The sequence below is a fragment of the Anastrepha ludens genome, chromosome 5 (assembly GCF_028408465.1).
Source record: "Anastrepha ludens isolate Willacy chromosome 5, idAnaLude1.1, whole genome shotgun sequence".
Taxonomy (NCBI): Eukaryota; Metazoa; Arthropoda; class Insecta; order Diptera; family Tephritidae; genus Anastrepha; species Anastrepha ludens.
Window position 1 is genome coordinate 80,082,165 of NC_071501.1, and position 22,526 is coordinate 80,104,690.

Genomic DNA, 22,526 nt, shown 5'->3' on the forward strand with positions numbered 1-22,526 from the left:
TACATATCGATGGTGGTGTCTAATGTGTTTTATTTAAATTTCTATTAATGCATATAAATTATAGGAAAACAAAAAGCATTCAAAGCACTTTGCTCGAACTCACCTCTACTATCGGCTGTCATCTCGTCTGTCGTTTCGGAACAATCACCTATAATTAAGATGTTGAAAATAAAATTAATACAAAATTATTCATTAGAAGATTTCAGTAATAAAGATATGTAGCTTTGTTAAGTAATAAAACTTTTTGTCAAAAAATATAGCAACAAAAAATGGACACAATGCGTGCAATGTAAGGGATTTTGTATAATTTTTTAAATAATGTGTCTAAAGGGTGATTAAATTTCCAGGGCCGATATTGAATGTGAACCACACCTAAATGTCAAGTTTTTTTCTGCATTTAATTTGACATTTTTCAATTTCAGACTAACTCAATTTGAACCATGGAAAGATACACAATCGAGCAACGCGTTAAAGTTATTCAGAAAATATTTCTGCTGTTCGCGATAATGTGGTTGAAGAGCCGTCCACCCCAACTCGTCGTCGTGCCCAACAATTGCACCTCTCACGCTCGTCGTTGATGAACATTATGCATAAAGACTTACGCTTACAAGGTGCAATTGACTCAAGAACTAAAGCCTCTTGACCATTTCAAGCGTCGTCAATGGTCAGAATGGTGGCAGGAAATGGCAACAGTGAATGACCAATTTTAGAAGAAAATCATCTTCAGTGATGAGGCACATTTTCACCTCAGTGGATTCGTCAATAAGCAGATTGCCGCATTTGGGCGAATGATAATCCAAGAGTGATTGCCGAACAACCAATACACCCACAAAGAGTGTCTGTTTGGTGCGGTTTATGGGACGGCGGCTTCATTGGGCCGTATTTTTTCCAAATTAAGGCCGGACAGGCAGTTACTGTGAATAGTGTTCGCTATCGTGAGATGATAACGAACTTTTTATGGCCCGAATTGGAAGATATGGATGTGGACGATATGTGCTTTCAACAGGACAGTGCTACTTGTCACACAGCTAACGAAACAATGGCTCTTTTGCGCGAAAAATTTGATGGCCGAATAATCTCACGTCACTGCGATGTCAATTGGCCGCCAAAATCATGTGATTTGACACCGTTGGACTTCTTTCTTTGGGGTTATTTGAAAGAAAAGGTATACGTCGATAAGCCAGTAACAACTCAAGAGCTAAAGGATGAGATAATTCGGCACATTAACGGCATAAAACCTCAATTATGCCCCAGCGTCATCGAAAATTTGGACCATCGGATGGAGGTGTGCCGCCAAAGCCGCGGCGGCAATTTGGCCGATATTTTGTTCTGTATGTAATTGAGCCATACCATTATTATCATAATAAAGAATAGTGATAATAATTTCCTAAGAAAATTGTATTTTATCCAAAATCAACACCGGCCCTTGAAACTTAATCACCCTTTATTTGATTCCGGAAGCAAAAAATTTCGAGGGTTTTGATTTTTGATTCAATTTTTTTAAGCATTCACGCTATATTGTCCTTTGCACTTAAGGCCAAGAGATAGAATTCAAATGATACGGACAGTCATGATTCTTAAGAGATCCGGAAGAGGAAGACTATGAACTTTATCCATACTCAGTACATTGCAACTCAACAGCCTAAGTCTGATTCTAGAAAACGCCGGACAACTATAGAGAAAATTCTCTGGAGTGTCCTCATTTTCAAGACAGGATAGGCATATTGAGTTGCCAATGATTCCCATGGTAGCCATATCCTGTGCCTTCTAATTACACTCTCAGGTCCTTCCTCCTAAGTTTTAGGAGAAAGGTCGCTAATTTCCTGTTTGGTTCTTTCTCAAAGCACTTGGCTACTCTGCAGAAGTCCAACTCAGACCAACATCTTATATGGGTAGACCTCATGAAGTCGTGAATTCATGGTTGAATCGACGCAGAATTGACGCCTAGAAAGGGTTCAGGGTCTAGCGGTATGCTTCTGTGCCAGTTCATCAGCAAACTCGTTTCCTTCAACACCACAATGTCCAGGCATCCAAAGAAGACAAACTTTGTTGCGTTTTGCAACACTGTTCAGTTTTGCCTTAGATTCACTGACTAATTTCGAAGAGCAGCGTGGGCAGCCGATTGTCCGCAGGCATCGAGAACAGTGAGCACTGCTCTGACAACTTGAGGCATATCTGACAGTAGCCAGAGTTTTCTTCGTTTCCCCCGACTCGACGCACTTCTTCACTTTTCCAATTGATGGCGTTGGAAAAAAATTAAACGAATGAAGTTAAATCTCTATTGATTGATACCAGGCGTCTCATGAGAATGTGATGCAAGAAGATATCTGCGTATTTTTATTTTACTCGACTACATTTTTCGAAAATTCTCCAAATGCACTTCGTATAATCAAATATTAGATTTTATTCATGATATTTACGCGTGGTATGGGAAATAAATGTATAACTTAAACACTAAAGAGTTTATCTCAAATAGTTAATCGCAGGCACGTCTTGTTATTCTGTATTTATGTACATATCAATTTTCAAAATGAAACTTGTTCACACTGAGTTAAGTGATATGTATGTGTGTGTGTACGCTCAAAGTTCCAAGATAACTTAAAATATATTGCTATGAATAGACTTGAAATGTCTAAATGTTTACAGTATTCATACATTTCAGATGTTAACGATTCGATCACTTTCTTTATACAGTGAACACTGGCTAAGTTGTGCGAGTGCCCATGCAAAGAAAAAACATTTACCTATGCATATAATTTGGGAAAAAATAAATCCATTATTTTTATTGTTTATTTTGCTATTTTGCGCAAATGGTCTAACACTGTTTTATGGTCGATCATTAGTTCCTGGACGATGCCACGACTACTAACAAACCAAAAACAGCAAAAGAATTTTGTAGTGTGAAATGTCACCTTGACAACGAGCATAAACTTTAAATTGTTTGATCCATGTTTTACGAGATACAGCCATCCAGTGAGAAAATATTGGACTTTTTTCCACCCAAACTAATATATATTTGAGAGAAAAGCTATAAAATTAGGCTTTACATATGTATATTTTATGGCGCAAAATTAATCCCCCTTGAATGATTAACATACATAACTCGTATATTTTTATTTTATTATTCACAACTTTCTTATTTATCAAACGATTTTCTTCGTTGGTGGCTTATAGAGATATTTTCTCTATATAGAGAAAAAAATTCGTAAATTTTTCCTCTCTTTCTGTTTTTTTATTAAGTTTTTTCTAATAGCGGTCGCCTCTCCGCCTCTCCGAGAATATTTTTGCTTCTCATAAAAAAATTTCTGCCGTTCGGAATCGGCTTAAAACCCTCTATTTCTGGAACAATATCAGGTCGCACATCACAAATAGAAGCAGCAGCTCGGCTCACCACCCAACAGGAGTGTAAGCGTCAATCATATATGTATATACAGTGACGATTAAAATGATAGCAGTGCAAGATATTGCAAAGTTTAAACTATTTATTTTTTTATATTCATTTTTTTCTTATTTTTTAACGAAAACATAGTTAATATTACAACCATACCCGTATAACTCTGTTTGAAACTTCATGCAAAATTAAAAAAAAAAGCATCTCAACAAATTCTCAATAAAATTTCAAACGCCTTATTCAGCATTTTTAGAATAATTCTGGGTATGTAGTTTTCAGCTCATTCAATTTGGATATAATATGAGCCAGTTTGAATTGGTGCAAAACTCGCGTTGAATTTTGATAATTTCTTTGTCGACGGTTCCTTGGCCGTGATCGACTAGTGGTTAGGACTCTAGGTTGTGGCTGGCAAAAAGCATTTTTACTTTAAATTTGAACAATATTATATCAAAATTGGATGAGTCACAATTTTTCTAATAATGCTGACGAAAAAGTTTGAAGTTGAGAACAATTTTTTAGGTAGTAATAAGTAGTCTTCAGCATAAGACCAGATATTAATGACTGCTATGCAAAAATTGAGAAAAAGTGTGTCCAACCTCCGAGATACATAGCCAAACGGTTGGATACACTTTTATTTCTAAATTATCAAAGTAGAGTAGAATGGGGTAAGATAGGTCATTTTTTTTTGGAGAGCTCTTGCAACGGTGTTTTTGTATTGATTTTGAAAAATAAGCAAGATTTTGAAAGGTTATTTATCTGCTAACATTTTGGTTATACTGACTTGTGTTTGGCTAAATATTTTAGAAGCTGCATTCAATAAGACAAAGGGTCTTTTTTTCGATATTTTCAAAATCGGGGGGCACGATAGGTCACTATATGTGAAGGGAAAAGAACAATGTGCATGGCTTGGAAATTAACGTTTTAACCTTTATTTATAGAGTATGAACACTGCACATGTTATAAAAGTTAGGAATTTTTCTTTAATTCATCACGCAAGCACGTAATGTTTCGAACGGAATTTTAAATTGTTTAGAGGCTGATCGAACACTAGCGCGATCTCGGACTGCCGCGACTGCGTTTTTTACGTCCTCTTCACTTCGTTTCGGCGTTTTTCGCACATAATTACGCACCATTTTGCTGCAAAAACAATTAAAATTTATTTTATTCCATTAAAAGTAGTGACCTATAATGTCCCCAGACGGCTGACCTATAGTGCCCCCAAGCACATGTTTTATGTTTGTGTCGATATTTTTCTAAAAAACAAAAATATCAAAAAACTGACACATTATTCGTGTTCAGCATTATTTTCTACGTAAAATAAAACTCACCTGAAAAATATTTACATACATTAAATGCACTGCACCGTAGAATAAAAAAAATGCTATGTCGGAGAAAAGCTCACAAAAAACTAAACGACGCCAGAACTAGGATAACTAATCAATGGTGACGGCCGAAATGACAGTCGCGAACGTTGTTCCCCACCACGTATTCAATTCACATAAGACGAGTGATCTCTGCAAAAACGGTGCGACGAAAACCCCACCTACCTATTGTGCCCCCATACCTATCTTACCCCATTCTACTCTAGCGATTTTACCACTTCCTGAGTGTATACAATTTTAAAAATATCGTCTCAAAATTTCATGAAAATCTGAACATAACTTACGGAGCTATGTGATTTTAATTAAAAGCCGTCTGGAGTGACTTTAGAGCAGCTAGAGAAACTTTAAACGCATTTTTTTCGAAATATTGCCATTTCTTGGCAACATTATTCTGATGTATTTACCTAGGAAGCAGTCGTTAATCATCGCTCCTCTTTAACACCTAACACCTGTTATTGGGAAACCCTTTACATTTCTGTGCAAAACCTGGGTTGCCCTGTAATTTTTTTTTTCAGAAAAAAGAACCTTTTGGAAATAGAATAATCAAAAACAGATATAATCGAATATAAGTAGTAATAAGTGCACGAATATATTTAAGAACTGCGTATCGAATGCAAAAATTTGACATGCGAATTTTTTCTTTCATCATTTCTTTATATGGAGTTAGCATTTTTTTACATGGAGTTTTCAAGTTTCCTAAGATCTGTATACTAACCTTAAAACGATAAATTTTGATAAAACCACATTGAAAATAACAATAGAATACTACTTTGCTGTTGGTTTTCCTATTTCAGATGATCCAATTATGGGTAGCCTTACGCACCGCAAAACATCGTATTTTTGTTGATCTTTAGGAGATTTACTGTAACCCCATTGCGTTTTAGAGTCAAGGACCATTCTTGTAATGTTGTGGGGTTTTCTATCCAACATAAGAAAAAATACTGTAGAACCCTGAAACATATAAAGGGTGTTTTTTAGAGGTTAGGTTTTCAAGTTGGCACTACTTTTTTCGTAGATGGTCTTTTTGACAGCTGTCACTTGATTTATGATCAGTTTGGTTTGCCATTTCGTAATGAATAGACTTACACCTGAACAACGTTTGCAAATCGTGCAAATTTGGGCCCAAAATGAGATGGCCACCGACCCCGATTTTCACAAGAAAATTTTGTTCAGCGATGAAGCTCACTTTTGGTTGAATGGGTATGTCAATAAGCAAAATTGTCGCATTTGGAGTGAACATAATCCACAAGCCATTGCTGAGACGCCGTTACATCCTCAAAAAGTCACTGTTTGGTGTGCTCTATGGGCAGAGGGAATCATTGGTCCATATTTCTTTAAAAATGAAGCCGTCCATAATGTTACAGTCAATGGAGAGCGCTATAGAGCCATGATTAATGACTTTTTCGTGCCTGAATTGGACGATGTTGATGTGAACAACCTTTGGTTCTAACAAGACGGCGCTACATGGCATACAGCCAACGCAACAATCGATTTATTGCAGGAAACTTTTGGTGAGCGCATTATCTCGCGCCGTGGACCTGTGGCGTGGCCTCCAAGATCGTGCGATATAACACCGCTGGACTATTTCTTGTGGGGCTATGTGAAGTCGCTTGTCTACGCAGATAAGCCCGAGACGATTGACGTTTTGGAAGAGAATATTCGGCGCGTTATTGCTGACATACGGCCCCAATTGCTGCAAAAAGTGGTCGAAAATTGGGCCTCTCGGCTGGAATTTATTCGAGCCAGCCGCGGCGGCCACTTGCCCGAAATCATTTTTAAAACATAATGGCAAACCCTTATCTTTATAATAAAGCTAAATTCTTGGCCATAACATTAAATTATATACGTTTTATTTCATCTTGAAAACCTAACCTCTAAAAAAAACACCCTTTATATAATGAACTGAGAAACATGGATCAAAAATTATTCAAAACTGTCTTCAAACAAACAAAAAAATAATTAAAAAAAAAGAATTTTGTTTTGGCCTTGCAAAGATGCCTACTCGTAAATAAATGAAAATATGAACACTTATTTCATTAAATAGTTTGTGCGACTCTCATTAATAGGGGTGCCCAAGTTAACAAGTTTTACTGTACGAAAGTCTACTGACGCGTGTCGGAAACATAGGTTTTTGAATGTTTACTAAAGTACGTACGCAGGTATGATTATTTGGACAAGCGGCACGTGCTCAAAGCTTTTTTCGTTAAAATGCTGCCTACTATAAAAAATTTCTTTCAAATAAATGCAGAGTATCCGATTACATATGTATGTATGTGTATATGTGCATAAGTACTACTGTATGTTAACATAAAATACATATGTACGTGCAAGTGTAAGAATTGTGAAAACCGTCATTGCATAATGATTTTAAGTGATCGAGTTGAGTGAAAACTCCAATCTCACTATTTTATTGCTTCTCACTTGGCTGGAAATTGAATATAACAAATTAAAGTTCAGCAGTAAAAGAAGTTCCAAACTCTGTCACTGGACGATTTTTTAGCACAATAGTGATCCCTTACCATGTGATCCAAGTAGTTTGGATATTGTAAATTTTTCGGAAAATACGTTTAATTATATGTAGGCTTGAGTATAATAAGAAGTAGTCTTAAACATTTAAAAAAAAATTTATTATTCTGGGATTTATTCAGTGTTGAAAATTGTGGTATAGAGTGAAAAGTTTTTAAAGTGAACATTTTTCAATTCGACGTCGCTGTTAATAACTCAGCCCCATTGCAGATTTTGGCGAACGATTTTAGTCTATACCAGTACGAGATCCAACTGATGCCGGGGTTAAAGCTATCGAACCATCGTTTGCGCTGTATGTTCGCTAAATGGGCTGAAAATCAATTTGAAGGTGGATCGGATACTTAACGCTTAACGATGAACCTAATTTTTTGTTCAGAGAGTATAAGAATAAGCAAAATTTCTGGATTTGGACTGAAAAAAACGCTTGACTTTTAACAGCCGATTAAGGCCACTGGTGTTGTTTTTCATGTGAGGATTGACGAACAATTTGTTTTTTAACAGAAGGTGGAGTTGTCGCTATTGTAAATGTCGTCCATGAAGTTCAGCCCTGATTTTTAGCTTGACTTTTGCCAATCAGGCCAAAGAGCTACGATAGAAATTGTGGGGACTACACAACCTTTTACTTAAGAAACAAAGCCATACTTGTACATATGGACAAAATAGTGGATAATTGGAATGGGTAACAGCATGAATGGTAGAATGGAGAAGGTAAACTATTCTGTCTTTTATGGAAATGGAGTATTTTTCTACATTCAGTATTCTCTTACTGAAGCTCACATTTTTAGAGAGATGTTGCTTAGTAGTCGCATTGCTAATTGTAAATAGCTCGAGAAAAATAATTCCTTACAGTCCTTGACTTTTTGGTATAAAACTCAAAGCTGAGATAAAAACATAAAGAATTATAAATATTCGATATTAATTCACTGATTTAATTTTGAGTCAATTTTATTAACATGAAATGATGTATAAAGAAAGACATGAAAGTGAATTAATTGTTAAAAATAATGATTGCCTCAAAGTAGACCTCTAAACCCAGTGCGCCTTCTGTTCTGTTGGCATTCACAATGTCAAACTTTCTTATTGCTTATTTTTTTGCACTTTTGAAATTTAGTCAAAAAAGTACTGACACACGGAATTATTATCAGCTTCTTTAAATAGATTTTCGAATATGTTTTTCAGTCGGTAGTGAATGAAAAGGAGTTCAAATTGGCGATCAGGAAGCAATCTCTCTTTTCTCCGAATGACCAAAGACAGAGTGTAGCGTATGAACAAGGGTATAATCCGAGAACACCAACTGCGGGCGAAGTTTAGACGGCAATAAAAAAAAATTTACAGCTTGCTGCCGTCATATTAAACGCTGAGAGGTTGGTTATGGGATCAACTATGGATTTAAATAAAAAGTAAAACAGCTGAAGCTCTGCATTTGTGATGGGTAGTAGTTGGATTCCGATGACGACATTCAGAGGTTGGGAGTTTAAGAAGGTGATAAGAGACTCCCGAGGAATGTCGTTTAGTGTCTGTCTCTAAACTGTCCTCCGCAATAGTTGTAGTCGTGTTTGATCCTGCATCTCGTCAGTATAGTTGAAGAGATGTCTCTTGACTCGCCTGAGAGGTGTCTCAGCCTCTAGCAAGTGCCTGCAGCGGTGATGCTCGCGATAGCATCCCAGGAGGTATTTCTCGCTGAGCATCTTACTGTGCTCCTTGATTGGGAGCATGGAAGCCATGACGTAGCATCTTACTGTGCCCCTTAACTCGAAGCACAGAAGCCTCGTCGTAGAGATAGCAAAGTGCCCTCTCATTTATTGCTGTCAGTTCAGTCAGAAGGGCACAGCAGTGATTAGGTGGATGTTGGATAAGGCTTTAAGGAGAGTTCTTGTACATGAGTCCTACTACTATCTACTACCCTATCGTCTAGCTTTGGGCTATCTCTGAAGATGAACAATGGAGGTTTTCTCACTTTTTTTACAGCGGCACTCAGAGTTGTTTCAACCTACCGCAATGTGTCAAGCGCAGCAGTTTTCTTGGTCAGCGGGGAGATACCTGTCGACCTCATGGCCCGGGAATGAGTGGATGCATGGGATTCTATGAAAAAAGTCGATGGGACACTCAATGTAAAGTAAGTGACTCCAGGTGGCTATACCGCGAAACACCGAACGATGACGCACGTTCCGTAATTGCGACAGATGGCATGTGGAAAGAGATGTTCTGAGGGAGCAGTTTGGCAAAATCGCGCCGACTAATGCGATTGGCAAGATGCTTACACGCGAGGGTGCTGGTATGCGGTTAAAAGACATTGAAGACGTATTACGGAGAAAAAAGATAGACCTCGACGCAGTACAACAAAGCGAGACCTTACAGACAGAGACACAAGAAGACGAGAAGGGAGGAGGCTCCCTTCGCAGAAGAGAAGGAGGGATTGTTTTAGTGTCCCCACCACTCGATGCAGTAGACGACGATCGCGAAGGCACTTTGAACCCTACTTCACCTACAAAAAAAAAACAAAAATACAGGCACTAATGCACTGTTTTCATTGAATGTTTCAGCATCCGAAAATATATATTAACAAATATTTATTGAATTATTTTAAAGAAATTTGATGATTTTCGCGCTCCCCTCTTCCTTCGCTCATAAGCCATTTTTTATCCGCAGCAAGTTTTGCCTCCTTTCACTGATTTCCAAGTTGGCCACTGGTAAATTTATCAAAAAATTCATTATTAAAATCTCATTTCTAGCAAATGCTTGGTTAAATTCCAGCTGGGTATAGGAAGCAGAATTGCAAAATAATAACAGGGTTGCAGTATCGCTGTAATTATCGAGTACCACGAACACGACCCGAACTGATTCTGATAATTTTCACTGCTACCGATAATTTTGCATACATTGCAGATATCTGAAGAAAGATTATTTGTTTTCCAAATAAAAAGCCTTTTATTTGCTACGACAACCCTTTATTACTCGATGGCTTTGTAATTATATAAAATTATATTAATGCATTTAAACCTATACGCGAGTGTTAAACTCGAAAAATTGAGTAAATTGTGTGTTAATATATGCGTGTACTCCATTTCAGCATGAAGTATTTACTTTTCTCTCCGACAAAATTTAGAATGCGTTGATAACGTACATATCACTTTCCAAAGAAAACAGGCTACGATCCACCCACCCACAAACTTCAACTGTGCGCTAGATTTAAGTTAATCCACAGATAACCGCCACTGACTTTAGACGAGCATAATAATGCGATGGCTCAGTGCACTCGACAACACGCCGCCAAAATCCAAATGGTGGTGGGGTTTTTCACTTTGCTATTGTTGTTGTTTTTGTTTCGCATTTCAAAGTCTTAAGTGTTCGCCCTCTTAACAAATTTACATTACAATCGCTACTGAGAATATGTTCATACATACACACAGGCACTCATACACATATGTGCATATGCTTAGTAAATGGATGGTTGGTTGGTTGGTTGGCTGTTTTGTTGCGGTTATTGTTGATATCTTAAGGGAATAATAATTGTTTCAAGTGAAACAATGTATGTATATATATATTTTTTACAGCTAGTATTGTATTGTATTGTATCATACTCCATTATTGTATGTAGTTAACTCGCTGATTGTACGATTGTATAGCTATGAAGTATATGTAAATACCGATGTTGAATTTACCGCACACACACTTGCGCACATATCCATATGGTTGAGTATCTCCAGTGGTAAGTAACTTGACTGTTCATTCTTTGCCGCTAACCCCGCAATTTTTCTTCTTCGCCTTCTTGCCCGCGTCTTGCTTTTGCTTTTGCCTTTGCTAGCTTTGGCGTTTTGTGTTTTGTTGAGAATGTGATTAAATTTTGCTGATATTCACTTCAAGGAATTATAATAACAATAATAACAACAATCCGCAGAATTCGTTGTTTTATTTTTATTTTTATTTTTGTTTCCTCCTTCTTCATTTCTAGATCGTAGATACCGTATGCGCACATATACATACATATTTACAAAACTTATATCCCTGCAAGAACAGTGGAAGGCATTTGACCGTTAAGACGCCTTCGAGTCGCCACTTATCTGCTCGCTGACTTAACGATGTTCTGGGCTCTGCTCACTTGATGAAAAGACGTGAAAGTAACAACAAAGTTATTGAGTAAGATGCGCCGCTAGCGACTAAAACTGCTATAGCTCACTAGTTTCCCAAAAGTCCTCTTTTTTTTGCCAAGACTTAGCGGGTCGCGAATAAATGAAGCAAATGAACATATGTCGGCAACACGGGAAGAGAACTACCTTAAATTAGATGTGCTGGTGAGGCAGTGCGACCTAAATAGTCGTACTCGTTATATATCAGCGAATCTTACTCGATAACGTTGTTGTTGCTTTCACATGCAAATTTTTCGTCAAGTTAATCGAGTATAGAGATAGCGAGCTGGGAAATGGCGAATAGAAGGGGTATAAACAAATGTATTTTTTGGCAGCTCTTTTCCAGCTGTCAGCATATTTTTTATACCAGGCGCTTCAGCTATTCGAAACGAATAGGCCTTTAGTCATTATTGATGGTGATATCCAGCAATGCTCAGAACAAAGTTTCCATCACATTCTTAATGATAATGGGGAAAAAGTTGATGGTGATATTTCTACTCCTGTGATTTGCCCGCTTTTAACTTACGGACTTTGTCGACAATTAAATTACAGCAAAATGAAAACAGCGATTCAAGTTAAAGGCAAGTTAACAGTGTTGATTTTGGTGACATCAGGATTTTGGCAAGGCGATAACTTAAGCCCAGCACTGTTCAATGTTATTATGGTTGAAATATTAGAACAAGATAAAACAGCCGCCTCGGGTTTCCGCAGACGATGCTGTATTGATATCAGAAAACGAAGATGACCTGCAAAGATTACTGTTCAAGTTTGAGAAAATGGCTTCATACTTAAATATGCAGATATCGTCGGAAAAGCCAAAGACAAAGCACGATAACCGCTTACGCGATCTTGGCCGAGTTTAACAAAGCGCGCCAGTCGTTTCTTTCTCGCGCTAACCGGCGCCTGTTGGGCACACCAAGGGAAACCAAGTCCTCCTCTACCTGATCTTTCCAACGCAGAGGAGTTTTTCATCTTCCACTGTAAGAGGTGGCATGAATGCTGGCCATCTGAACCCCCTGAACTGCAGTAAAAGTTATCCAAATATGTGGTTTTAAACAAGAAATTTCCTAAATAAACAAAGAAGAAGAAAATATAGCTATACTGCTCACTCTAATGCTGCTTTATGATCAACAATGAAGTAAATATTCAGCACATATGAAAAATCAGAATTGATGTAATTTTTAGTCACAGTTGATGTATGTAAATATCCACCGCAAATAGTTCAATGAAATGGATCAAGGACACAGGGATATTATTGTAGATTACCAGGTTTGGACTTCAACTATGGCGGAGAACGAAATTAAGCGAGTAACTTTTGCTGCCACGTCATCGGGGACTTGGAAGCAGAATTCTGGCCGCTCATTTCGTACGTATTCACGCACTCATCCAATCACAAGGATGACAGATTTACCAGGTTTGCTCTTTAAATGTGGTATCAAAGAAAATTTTGAAGACAATCGAATGCTTGTTACGTCACTTGAGAGATATAGTCGAGTTCTGCACAATCATTTCACATGCATTCACACACTCGTCCTATCAGCCATTGTTCAGACGACAACTAAGTATGATTGATTGATTTTAGCGTTGGTATCACCAACACAATCTCATTTTTTTTGTAAACACATCCCTAGTGACGTCAGCCCATCAGCTGATTCTGCCATCATAAGGATGACAAATACTTGCCATTCAAAAATTTTCTATGCTTTTGGACTGCATAAAACAATTATGAATTTGGAGTTCCTCTCTCTATCTCTCTCTCATGAGAAATGCAACTCTGGCGAATACGATTATTTGTTTCCCATTTGCATATACATTTTTGGAATGCAGGAAAGAACGATATGGTCCCTTTTGTACCAACAAAAACAATATTGAAAGCATTTGCGCAGGAATTGGTGAGAAAATTTTGTATGTACTAATTTTCATCAGCCAATTCTTATAGGGATGTTTATTTTGTAAGTATGAGTTGCTGTATTAACATGTGCACGTGTTTTGGGGTTGTATGTATGCTTGTATGTAAGGTGGATTGTGTGTTTTTATAAATGAATGTATCCAACAGATAGTAAACTGATAAGAATCCGAGTTGGAGTAGCAGCGGCAGCAGCAGCAGAAGCAGCAGCAGTCAATATTCCCCTACAGAGGTGTAGGTCTATGTAGGCAGGTCGACTGACTGGCTGACTTTCTGGCTGGCTGACAAACGGCTTGGCCGTAAGGCTGCTTGTTTAGCCGGCTGATCGTTTGTTTGTTCGCTCATTCGGCCATTCGGCTGGTTGGTGTATTTGTTAACTCAGCGTTTGGCAAGTTAGGTGGCAGACGGTAGGCAGGAAGTCCAACACTGTCAGGCGTGAATATGGACAATTACATTTTGTTTATTCGTGCAGATGTTAGTCAGTCGTTTTGGCAGTTATTTAGCAGTAATTTGAATTTCTTATGATTGGTATAAGAAATATGCTGTCGAGTCGGCAATACATACATACGCACACATATGAAAAGTCGTTAATTCTAGTGTTGTGTAGAGCTATGAGCTTAGAAACTTAAGAGTGCGCTTAGAAAAATAATTCCATTTTCCAATGAAGATAGCGAGAAAATTTAAAAGTCCTATTAAGTGCTACTTTTAGAATGTCGCTAAAAATTACAATTTCATAGTAGTTAGCTTTCTCAAGGTTTAATAAAGGTAATATACGTGAGTTAACCTCCAACGGTATTTGGGCTGAAGAGCAACTCGAAGCTATTCAGGAACAGCCATGACATCCATTGAAAACAACCGTTTTGTGCGGCCTATGGGCTGGAGGAATCATCGGCCCATATTTCTTCAAAGTCGAGGCTGTAACAGTAAATGGCGAACGCTATTGCGCCATCATAAACGACTTTTTGATGCTGGAAATTGAAGCCCGTGATCTCCAGAAGCTATTGGTTTCGACAAGACGGCGCTACTTGCCATACAGCTCGTGGAACAATGCATTTACGCCGTCGTCGTTTCAGTGAGCAACTTATCTCTCGTCTCGGAGTAGTGAATTGACCACCAATCTCCTGTGATATCACACCTTCGGACTTTTATTTGTGGGGATTTGTGAAGTCTAGATGATTTGTCGATAAACCAGCTTCGATTGAGGCATTGAAAGCCAATATTACTAAAGTTATTTACGAGATATCGACCGAAGTCCTCCAGCGAGTCATCTAAAATTGGTGTTTACGGATGGCGGAATTATGGCGCAGTTGCGGCTAACATTTGAAAGGGATTACCTTTAAAAAATAAATGTCATGAATGGTTCTACATAAAAGTAATAATGATTGCCCAATCAATTTAAATTTTCGTTATTTTATTTCAATTTAAAATCCGATACCTCTAAATTGATCACCCTTTATATGTTATATTTCTCGAAGTTTGCTTGGGAGAACTTTTTTCCGATTTTTCAATTTTTCGTAGCACTTGAAAGCCAAAAATTGGTTTTCACTAAAAAAATCAACTAATTTTAATAGTAAATTATAAGACTAAAAATTATTAAAAAAATAAAAAGGGATACCTGGTGAACTCTGTGAAAAAGTGCTGTGCAAAATTTTAAAATGATTGATTCAGCAGACTTCAAAAACAAAAATAAAAATCAGAAAAACGCTTTGAAGTCGAGCAGGTACAGAGACCCGGAACACCAGATGCTCAAATATTTATTACCTCGTAAATTTTGCTGTGATGTACTTGAGATTTTGACACAATATTTTTGAGATATTGTGCATTCGTTCAAATAGAATATAGAAACGTTTAAATACCATACCCCCCCTCAACTCTCCTTTCAGAAAACAGAACGAAATGAGAAACTACATCTGGAAACACAGCCGATGGGCGAACACTCAATCTCGAACAAAAATGCCAAAATTATGCCAAGGGCTTAGAATACGAAAACTACGAACTGTATTTTGTCACCCCTAGAAAAGACTGCAAAATACTGATTGGAGTACTGACGGTACACTGTCTCACCCCACATCGTGCAGCCAAAACGGGATTAGTCCAGAGCGATGCGTGTAACAAATGTAACGCAGCGAATACTATGGATTCTTTGGAACCCCTACTTCGCCACTGATCTGCTCTTTGTAGGACTCGACAAATGTGCCTAGAATCAATATACTTTTCGTCCTTGAAGGGTATTGCTGACAAAACGCTGAACGACTTGTTAAAACTCCCGCAGCATTGAGAATTACATAAAATAATAAGAAGAGGCCTAAGTAAGGTCCAGATGTCTAAGTGAGATCTTTTTATAGATCAGCCTGTTCTACCCAACCTAACCTAAAAATTTAGATTTTCAAGCTAGACCAGATATGACTGATGCAGAAGATTCTAGAGTAGTTTATGAAATAAATCAATTTAGAATTTCTAACGAAAGTTAAAGATAAAGATGCCATTTTTTCTTAGAAAAATCGGCTGGTTTCATTTGTTTTTATTTGAAGGCTAAGTCATCAGAAAAATAAAGTCGAAATTTATTGAACTATTGCTTAACTCATACACCTAAGATAACTGCAAGTTAGCTCGCCCCATGAAAACAACTCTAAGAATGAGCAAAGAGATTACGGCGTAGAAAAGGGACTTCTTGCATCATTAATGCCACAAAGCGCGCTTCAAAGTTTTTATAGAACATTTGAGGAGTTTTTGTTTCAAGATATATCGGGAGTTTTAAAAGACCTATACTCGGAACAAGAGGACATTATATACGAGGATCGTTTCAAAAGTCTGTGCAAAGTCAGAAAGATAGCACTACTCGCTCATTTCGAGATTATGTTTATTTAGTAGCATTTCTTGGAAGAACACACATCAAATTTTGTCCAGATCGGTCTATTTCTTTGGGTTTTTCGCTCGTATAAAACGAGGAAGTCGAATGATTTTTCCTTTCCATCACGACAACGCACCAGCTCACGCCTTAGCAGTTGTGGCCGCAAAATTAATGGCACGAGGATTTCAATTCGTTCCAAATTCTCCCTGTTTTCCAGACTCGGCTCCCTTGGATTCCTCGGACTACTATTTGTTTCCAAATTTGAAGAAATGGATGGCTTCTCAAACGAGGAGGTAATTGCAGATACGAATGGCTATTCAACTTGGAAGAGTGCTATTTCTCTGAAGAAATCAACAAACTAGAACAGTGTTGGACGCAATGTATCAACCTAAACGCAAGCCATGTCGAAAAATAAAAAAAAAGTTACCCCAAACAATTAAGTAGTTTTTATTTTTCTACGGACTTTTCAAATGACCCTCGTATATATGTATATAGTATAGTTAAAAAATTCGTTCAATAACAATTCCCAATGTAATGTACAGTCAAGCTTTTATAATTCGATCTAAAGAAAATTTTCGACCGATAGGGACTTGAAATTTTAGAACATTTTTTTTTAATATTATTTTTTACTTAAGTAATAAATCCATTTATTTACTCGAAATTAGTAAATTAATCGAAAAAAATTAATTAATTCTTATGTAAAAGTTACAATGAGTTAAAATAAACAAAAATTAGTAACTGAAGACCTACTTTCTTTTTAGAGTTCTCAGTAAAAAGAGATTCTAATTTGTTCAAAGCCTTATAGTGATCGTCAGTGTTATTTGTTTCCAAATTATGTATAAATTCGTTCTTCTGAAATAATCTCTTACAAAATCATTAGAAGGTTGATAAATATTTTCCTCCACTATACCCTCAACATCACTTTGCATGCCACTTCATTTCGAATATGCTGATTAGTGCTATAGTGCTTAATAATGGCGTTGCCAGTGAGAAAAACCTGCCAACCTTAAAAAGAAAACAAATAAAAAAAAGCGAAAATACATAAAAATTAAAAAAAAAAATTAAGAAATAATATAATATATGTATACAAAAATAATAAAAAAAATTAAAAAAGCATTTTCGCTTTATAAATATACAAATACTTCAATAAATAAGCTTAAAAAAAAATAACATAATTTTGAATTTTTTAAATTAGGCGATTTGGAGAAGCATGCGCCATTATTCCATTTATGTTAAATTTATAGTTAGAAAAGCTCGAGTTATGGAACTAAAATTTAGTGCATACTGATCTCTAAACGTTATCTCCACTCGATTTAGTTTGAATTATAGTAAATTCGAGTCAAAGAAATTCGAATCATGGAAGTTTTACTGTAGTTGTTTTTATTCAATTCAGTTGTATCTTTACCTTCGTCTCTTTATCCTTATCTCTATCCGTCTGTTAATTTCTATTTTTGTTTCTACTTCTATCCTGCATTTAATATTTATCTTTTACGCTTTATCTTAATCTTCGCCTTTTTCCTTATCTCTATACTAGTCCTAATCGACATACATCTCCACTTTCACCTCTGCCCTTATATTAAGAGTGTAAATTTACCTTCACTTTTGTCTTTTCTTATGAAATTTTTATTTTTATTTTCTTCGCCTTAATCCCTTTCATCATACATACATATTAACGTTTACCCTTATCTTTGTATTAATCTTAATCTCAATCTTACTTCCAAACCGCTGCTTAACACGTTTCCTTAATTCAGTATCAGTACGAGTATTGAAGCATACATTCAGGATGCACATAGAAGAGTACAAGTTTTGGCATTTGCTGTTTGGCCATTTTTGAATTGAATTTTTTTGGTATATATTGAATCAATTTGAAATTCGATTAATTTCCTTCCCTGCAGCCCCAAATTACCTTTCGAATGGCAAGTACCCTTTTATACCTTGGAAATACATACATATATATACACTTATACATAGTAAAAGGGATGTAAGGAAACATGTTTGCGTAGACATAAGACTACGGATGAAGCCTTTCGCGCAAGAGCGTTTAGGCAATGTACTTCTTGGATCAAAGTGGAAATAGAAGCATTCTGCTGTCAATAAAGACGGGATACTTTCTTAGAATACAGAAGTCTTTGCAATAGTACACAAAAACTCAGTGCAACAATTAAAAGAAAAATCAAAAAAAACATTACGAAACGTCATCGATACAGACCCGAGCCTAAGCAGCATGAGTCGTAGGATAAAAAAGCATTAAAGCTTTGCAGGAATACCCGCAGAAGGTTGGCCTGGGTAAATGGATCCTCAAATACGTCGGTCGACTTCAAATGTTGACGAAATATTTTTGAGATTAATTTAAAAGTAGCATTCATTTAAAAATCAATAATACAAAAAATGTAAAAAAAGATTTAAATATCTAAAGTCCTTTCTTGATGGTTCTCCTAGTCATAATTATACTAGTTTTTACTCTTCGAATACAAATCTTTAAATCATTAAATTATGCGAAAATAAAAGCTTCTATTGAGGATAATTCGCGAATATTACATAGTCATAATAAATTACATGTAGAGCGAACGTAATAATACTATAGATCGAAGACGTTATGGTCAGGTGTGAGGGGCGATCGTATACCTCACTAAAAGCGCATTCGTCAGAAATTTTCAAGATGAAGAACAGGTACAATCGATTCCCAACTCCCTACTTCTACTCTAGGTCTGTAGGCGAAGCGACTCAAAACATGTAGGATTATGCTTCCGCCTGGCGGTAATATAAGGTGGCAGCAACGATGATAGATTACAAGATTTGGTTTGGGAGTGTTTGTTTACTGGATAGGTATGACGTACAAAACTTTCAGAAAATATTCACAAACTCCAATCTGGTTTGAGTGGCCATGAATTTATAGTACAGTGTAATTAAAGCAAAACGGGTGGTGGGAGGTATGTACCCTCTCAAAGCACTAAGCGAGCGTAATTATGCTTCCGGGTGACAGTAGATATGAGATTTTCCTATTACAAGGCCAAAATCGTGAGATATATTTAAGGTTTTAAACAAATTTATACAAAAATCCGTAGTTTTCTAAAAAAAATATTAAATAATCTTCAATAAAATTAGTTCAAAAAATTATTAATTTAATACGAGTATTACCAAGCATAGTATGTATAAACCGCTACCCAACACTAAGCACCAGCTGTGGATGCAAATGCATGCTCAAAATGCGCCCTTTATTTCAACTGTCTCTCTCTGCTTCTCTCATTCGCTCACTAACGCTCTCGCGATAAACGAACGCACGATAATGAACACTTAGTGAGTGACAAATGCCGTGACAAGCGAGTGGGGCGTGCACCCCCGCCAAAACACTGATGCGTGAGTGAGTGTGTGTGCAAGCGTGTTTGTAACAGCAGTCAGTCACATGCACTACACCACTAACACACCAAAAAAAAACACTCTGATTTTATCACAACAAATATATGAGAAGAGCAAGAAAAAATGCACGACAACAGCAGTAGAGTAAAAATGTTGAATGTTGATGATTTTTATCGCTGCATATTTTATAACTCAGCGCCGACATACGTATGTATGCATGTATGTATGTAAGTGGTAAGTATTTATGTATGAACGAAAACAATGCACGAACGGATTGTGGAGTGACGGAATGGCGATTTGGTGGACTGAACAATTGGAGTTTATTTAATTTAATCTTTTTTTCGGTTAATTCGAAAAGTTGAGTAATGCGATTAAAATGCACTTGCAATATGAAATAATTTGAAAAGGTTAAAGCTTCCTTTTATCGCTTTATTCATGAATAACTTGCCATTTCATTTTACATAAACATTGAATTCATTTTAATTTAATGCTTAACTCCAAAATAGTATTATTTGCTTTCTTTGGGCTTTTATTGCTTATGTTTACTGATGTTTTCGCAATTTTCTTTTGTTCACTTTTTCGCAAAGAAGTATGTATGTTTGCATACCTCACTTTTTATCACAGAATTTGCATCAGCATTCACTGGTTGTTTGTTTTTCTTTCGCGCTTATCTTTCAAAGATTTAATTAGTGCATTTTTCGAAAAGCTAAAATTTACGCGCGCATTTGGAGCCACAAACTGCCTACTTGGAAACACTCTTGCGATTCTGGTTAAGTTTACGCAAAAACACAAAGCGTTCATTTGAAAGCACAATTAAATAATGCCTTAAACGAATAACAACGCGCTGATTTCCAAAAAAAACCAAACACATTTCATAGCGGCTGAGTTTGTTAGTAACCGCGGCAGCAGCGGACAACGCGTAACGAAATATTTTGGCGCCGACTAAAACAATTTATGTTACTCGTTTCACGTTCTATGACTAACTGAAATGGCCACAATGAAATTATTCCCAAGCGCTACACAGACATGCACACACACAAACTCAACGTTGGATGTGCTCGTTGCCGCAATCGTTTGTAGAGCGGAAATGCGCTCTCTACGCGTCAAAGTGTGCTCTTTAATGGCGAACGCTGAGCGAATGGCAAATGATTGAGTGAGCGCTTTGCTGTTTGTTGGTGTATTTGCTTTTGTTATTTGCCAGCACAGCTGATGTGTAGCCTACAAGAAGTGTTGTTGCTTTTTGGGGGCGCATTTACTGCAATTCCCCAAAAGGGTTGATAAGTTGCAGCAGTGGAAGTAGCAAATTGTGTTTTGGTGCAGGATATTTCTGTTAAGGGCGGTGGATGTACTGAAATTGCAATAACCTAAGAGAGAGTAAATCATTGTGAGCTTTTATAGTGAGTTTGTGAAACTCTCCAGCACTTATTCCCAACAAACCTACATTAAACCACTTTCTTATCCTCGTCTGCTATGTAACGCATTGAATGCGCTTGAAACCGCAGTTTGCTTGCTCTCGCAATCTGACCGCCGCGTCCTTCGCTTGTTTGTTTGCTGACAAGCTTACCAACCAGCTTGCCATACACAAGCTTCTTGTGTTTGTTTCATAAATTGGCAGTTGTAAGTTGTGAGCTTGTCTAAGAAATAGGGTATATTTTTTTGGGTATTTATATAACGGACAATTGTCCAACTTGTAAACCGCCCATCCGCTGGTCGCCGTTGTCCAACCGCTAGCTGTATTTGGCTGTATGCCTGTTCACTGGTACGCTCGCGCGCGCGCACACACGCACTTAGACGCTTACCCTGCTTTCGGCTTGCCTGTCGTTCACTCATTTGCTCTATGCTGTATGCTATTTGTTATTTGTTATTCGTATACTTTTTTTTAGTTTCGAAAAAGCAGTACTCGAACGAACTCGCTGAACAGCAAGAGCAAAGTAAAAAGAGGGTATGAAAAACTGATAAAACGCTGATAAGCGCGCAGCACAGCGCAGTTAGATAACATCATCCATAAGCAGCTACAACAGCTGAAACTTTAGTGAAAACCCTCACACATACCCACACGTTCATTTGGTCATGCGCACATGAGCATACGAATGCATCATTCCGGCACACACTCACTTATATATATGAATGTATGTGTGAGTAGTCAACGAAGCAGGCCGGCAGTCAGTCAGTCAGCCTGCCAGTCAGTTAGGCAATCTTAGGCACAGTGTCCTCGCTCGGCCAGAAATGAGGATTTTGAATAATTTTATACGTCGAATATTTGACATCTGACCACACATTTCGACTGTTTAAGAGACGCTTTCTCAGCCTTTTGCTAATGAAGTTTATTTATTTATTTATTTAAGTGTATAAACCAAAAATTTTTACAAACTGATTAATAGACTTACGACTAGAATTAAAATAAAATAAGAAATACTATTTAACATCGAAAGATTGTGCGTAGGAAATTTGCAAAAGCTGGTTCAGATAAAGTAAAATCTATTATAACAATTTGGGATATCATATTGAAGTTTCTCGCATAGCTAGGGATGAGGGAGCATTGATTGCAAACTTAGTTCGAGCATTTGCCCAATAAAAGTGATACGAGAGTGCGTTTCGGAACATTAAAACTAATCTTATCTAGGAAAGTTCATGATAAAGTAGACCTACGGCTTTTGAGTGTTTTCAGACTCACTAACGTAAAACGAGATGTGCAAGATGGCATAGGAGTTTCAAAATTCAGGAAACAGGGAGAAAATTAAAAAAAAAAACTTTCTTATGCGACATTTAAATTAAATATTTTTCTAATAGCGGTCGCCCCTCGGCAGGCAATGGCAAACCTCCGAGTGTATTTCTGCCATGAAAAAGCTCCTCATAAAAATATTTGCCGTTCGGAGTCGGCTTAAAACTGTAGGTGAGGGAACAATATCAAGACGTACACCACAAATAGGAAGAGAAGCTCGGCCAAACACCCAAAAAGGGTGTACGCGCCAATTATATATATATA

At 37.1% G+C, this 22,526-nt stretch overlaps 1 protein-coding gene across 1 annotated transcript in view; it reads right to left on the bottom strand.

Annotated features, from left to right (window-relative positions):
- Positions 1 to 20,737, bottom strand: part of LOC128864554 (zinc finger protein ush) — an 89,967-nt gene extending 69,230 nt beyond the window's left edge. Inside the window, exons 1-2 of the mRNA XM_054104275.1 lie at positions 19,322 to 20,737; positions 104 to 148 (exon numbers count right to left, since the gene is read on the bottom strand). Of these exons, the coding sequence (XP_053960250.1) occupies positions 104 to 148; positions 19,322 to 19,328 (52 nt within the window). The 5' untranslated portion in view covers positions 19,329 to 20,737. The remainder of the gene's footprint in view (positions 1 to 103; positions 149 to 19,321) is intronic.
- Positions 20,738 to 22,526: the final 1,789 nt, after the last annotated feature.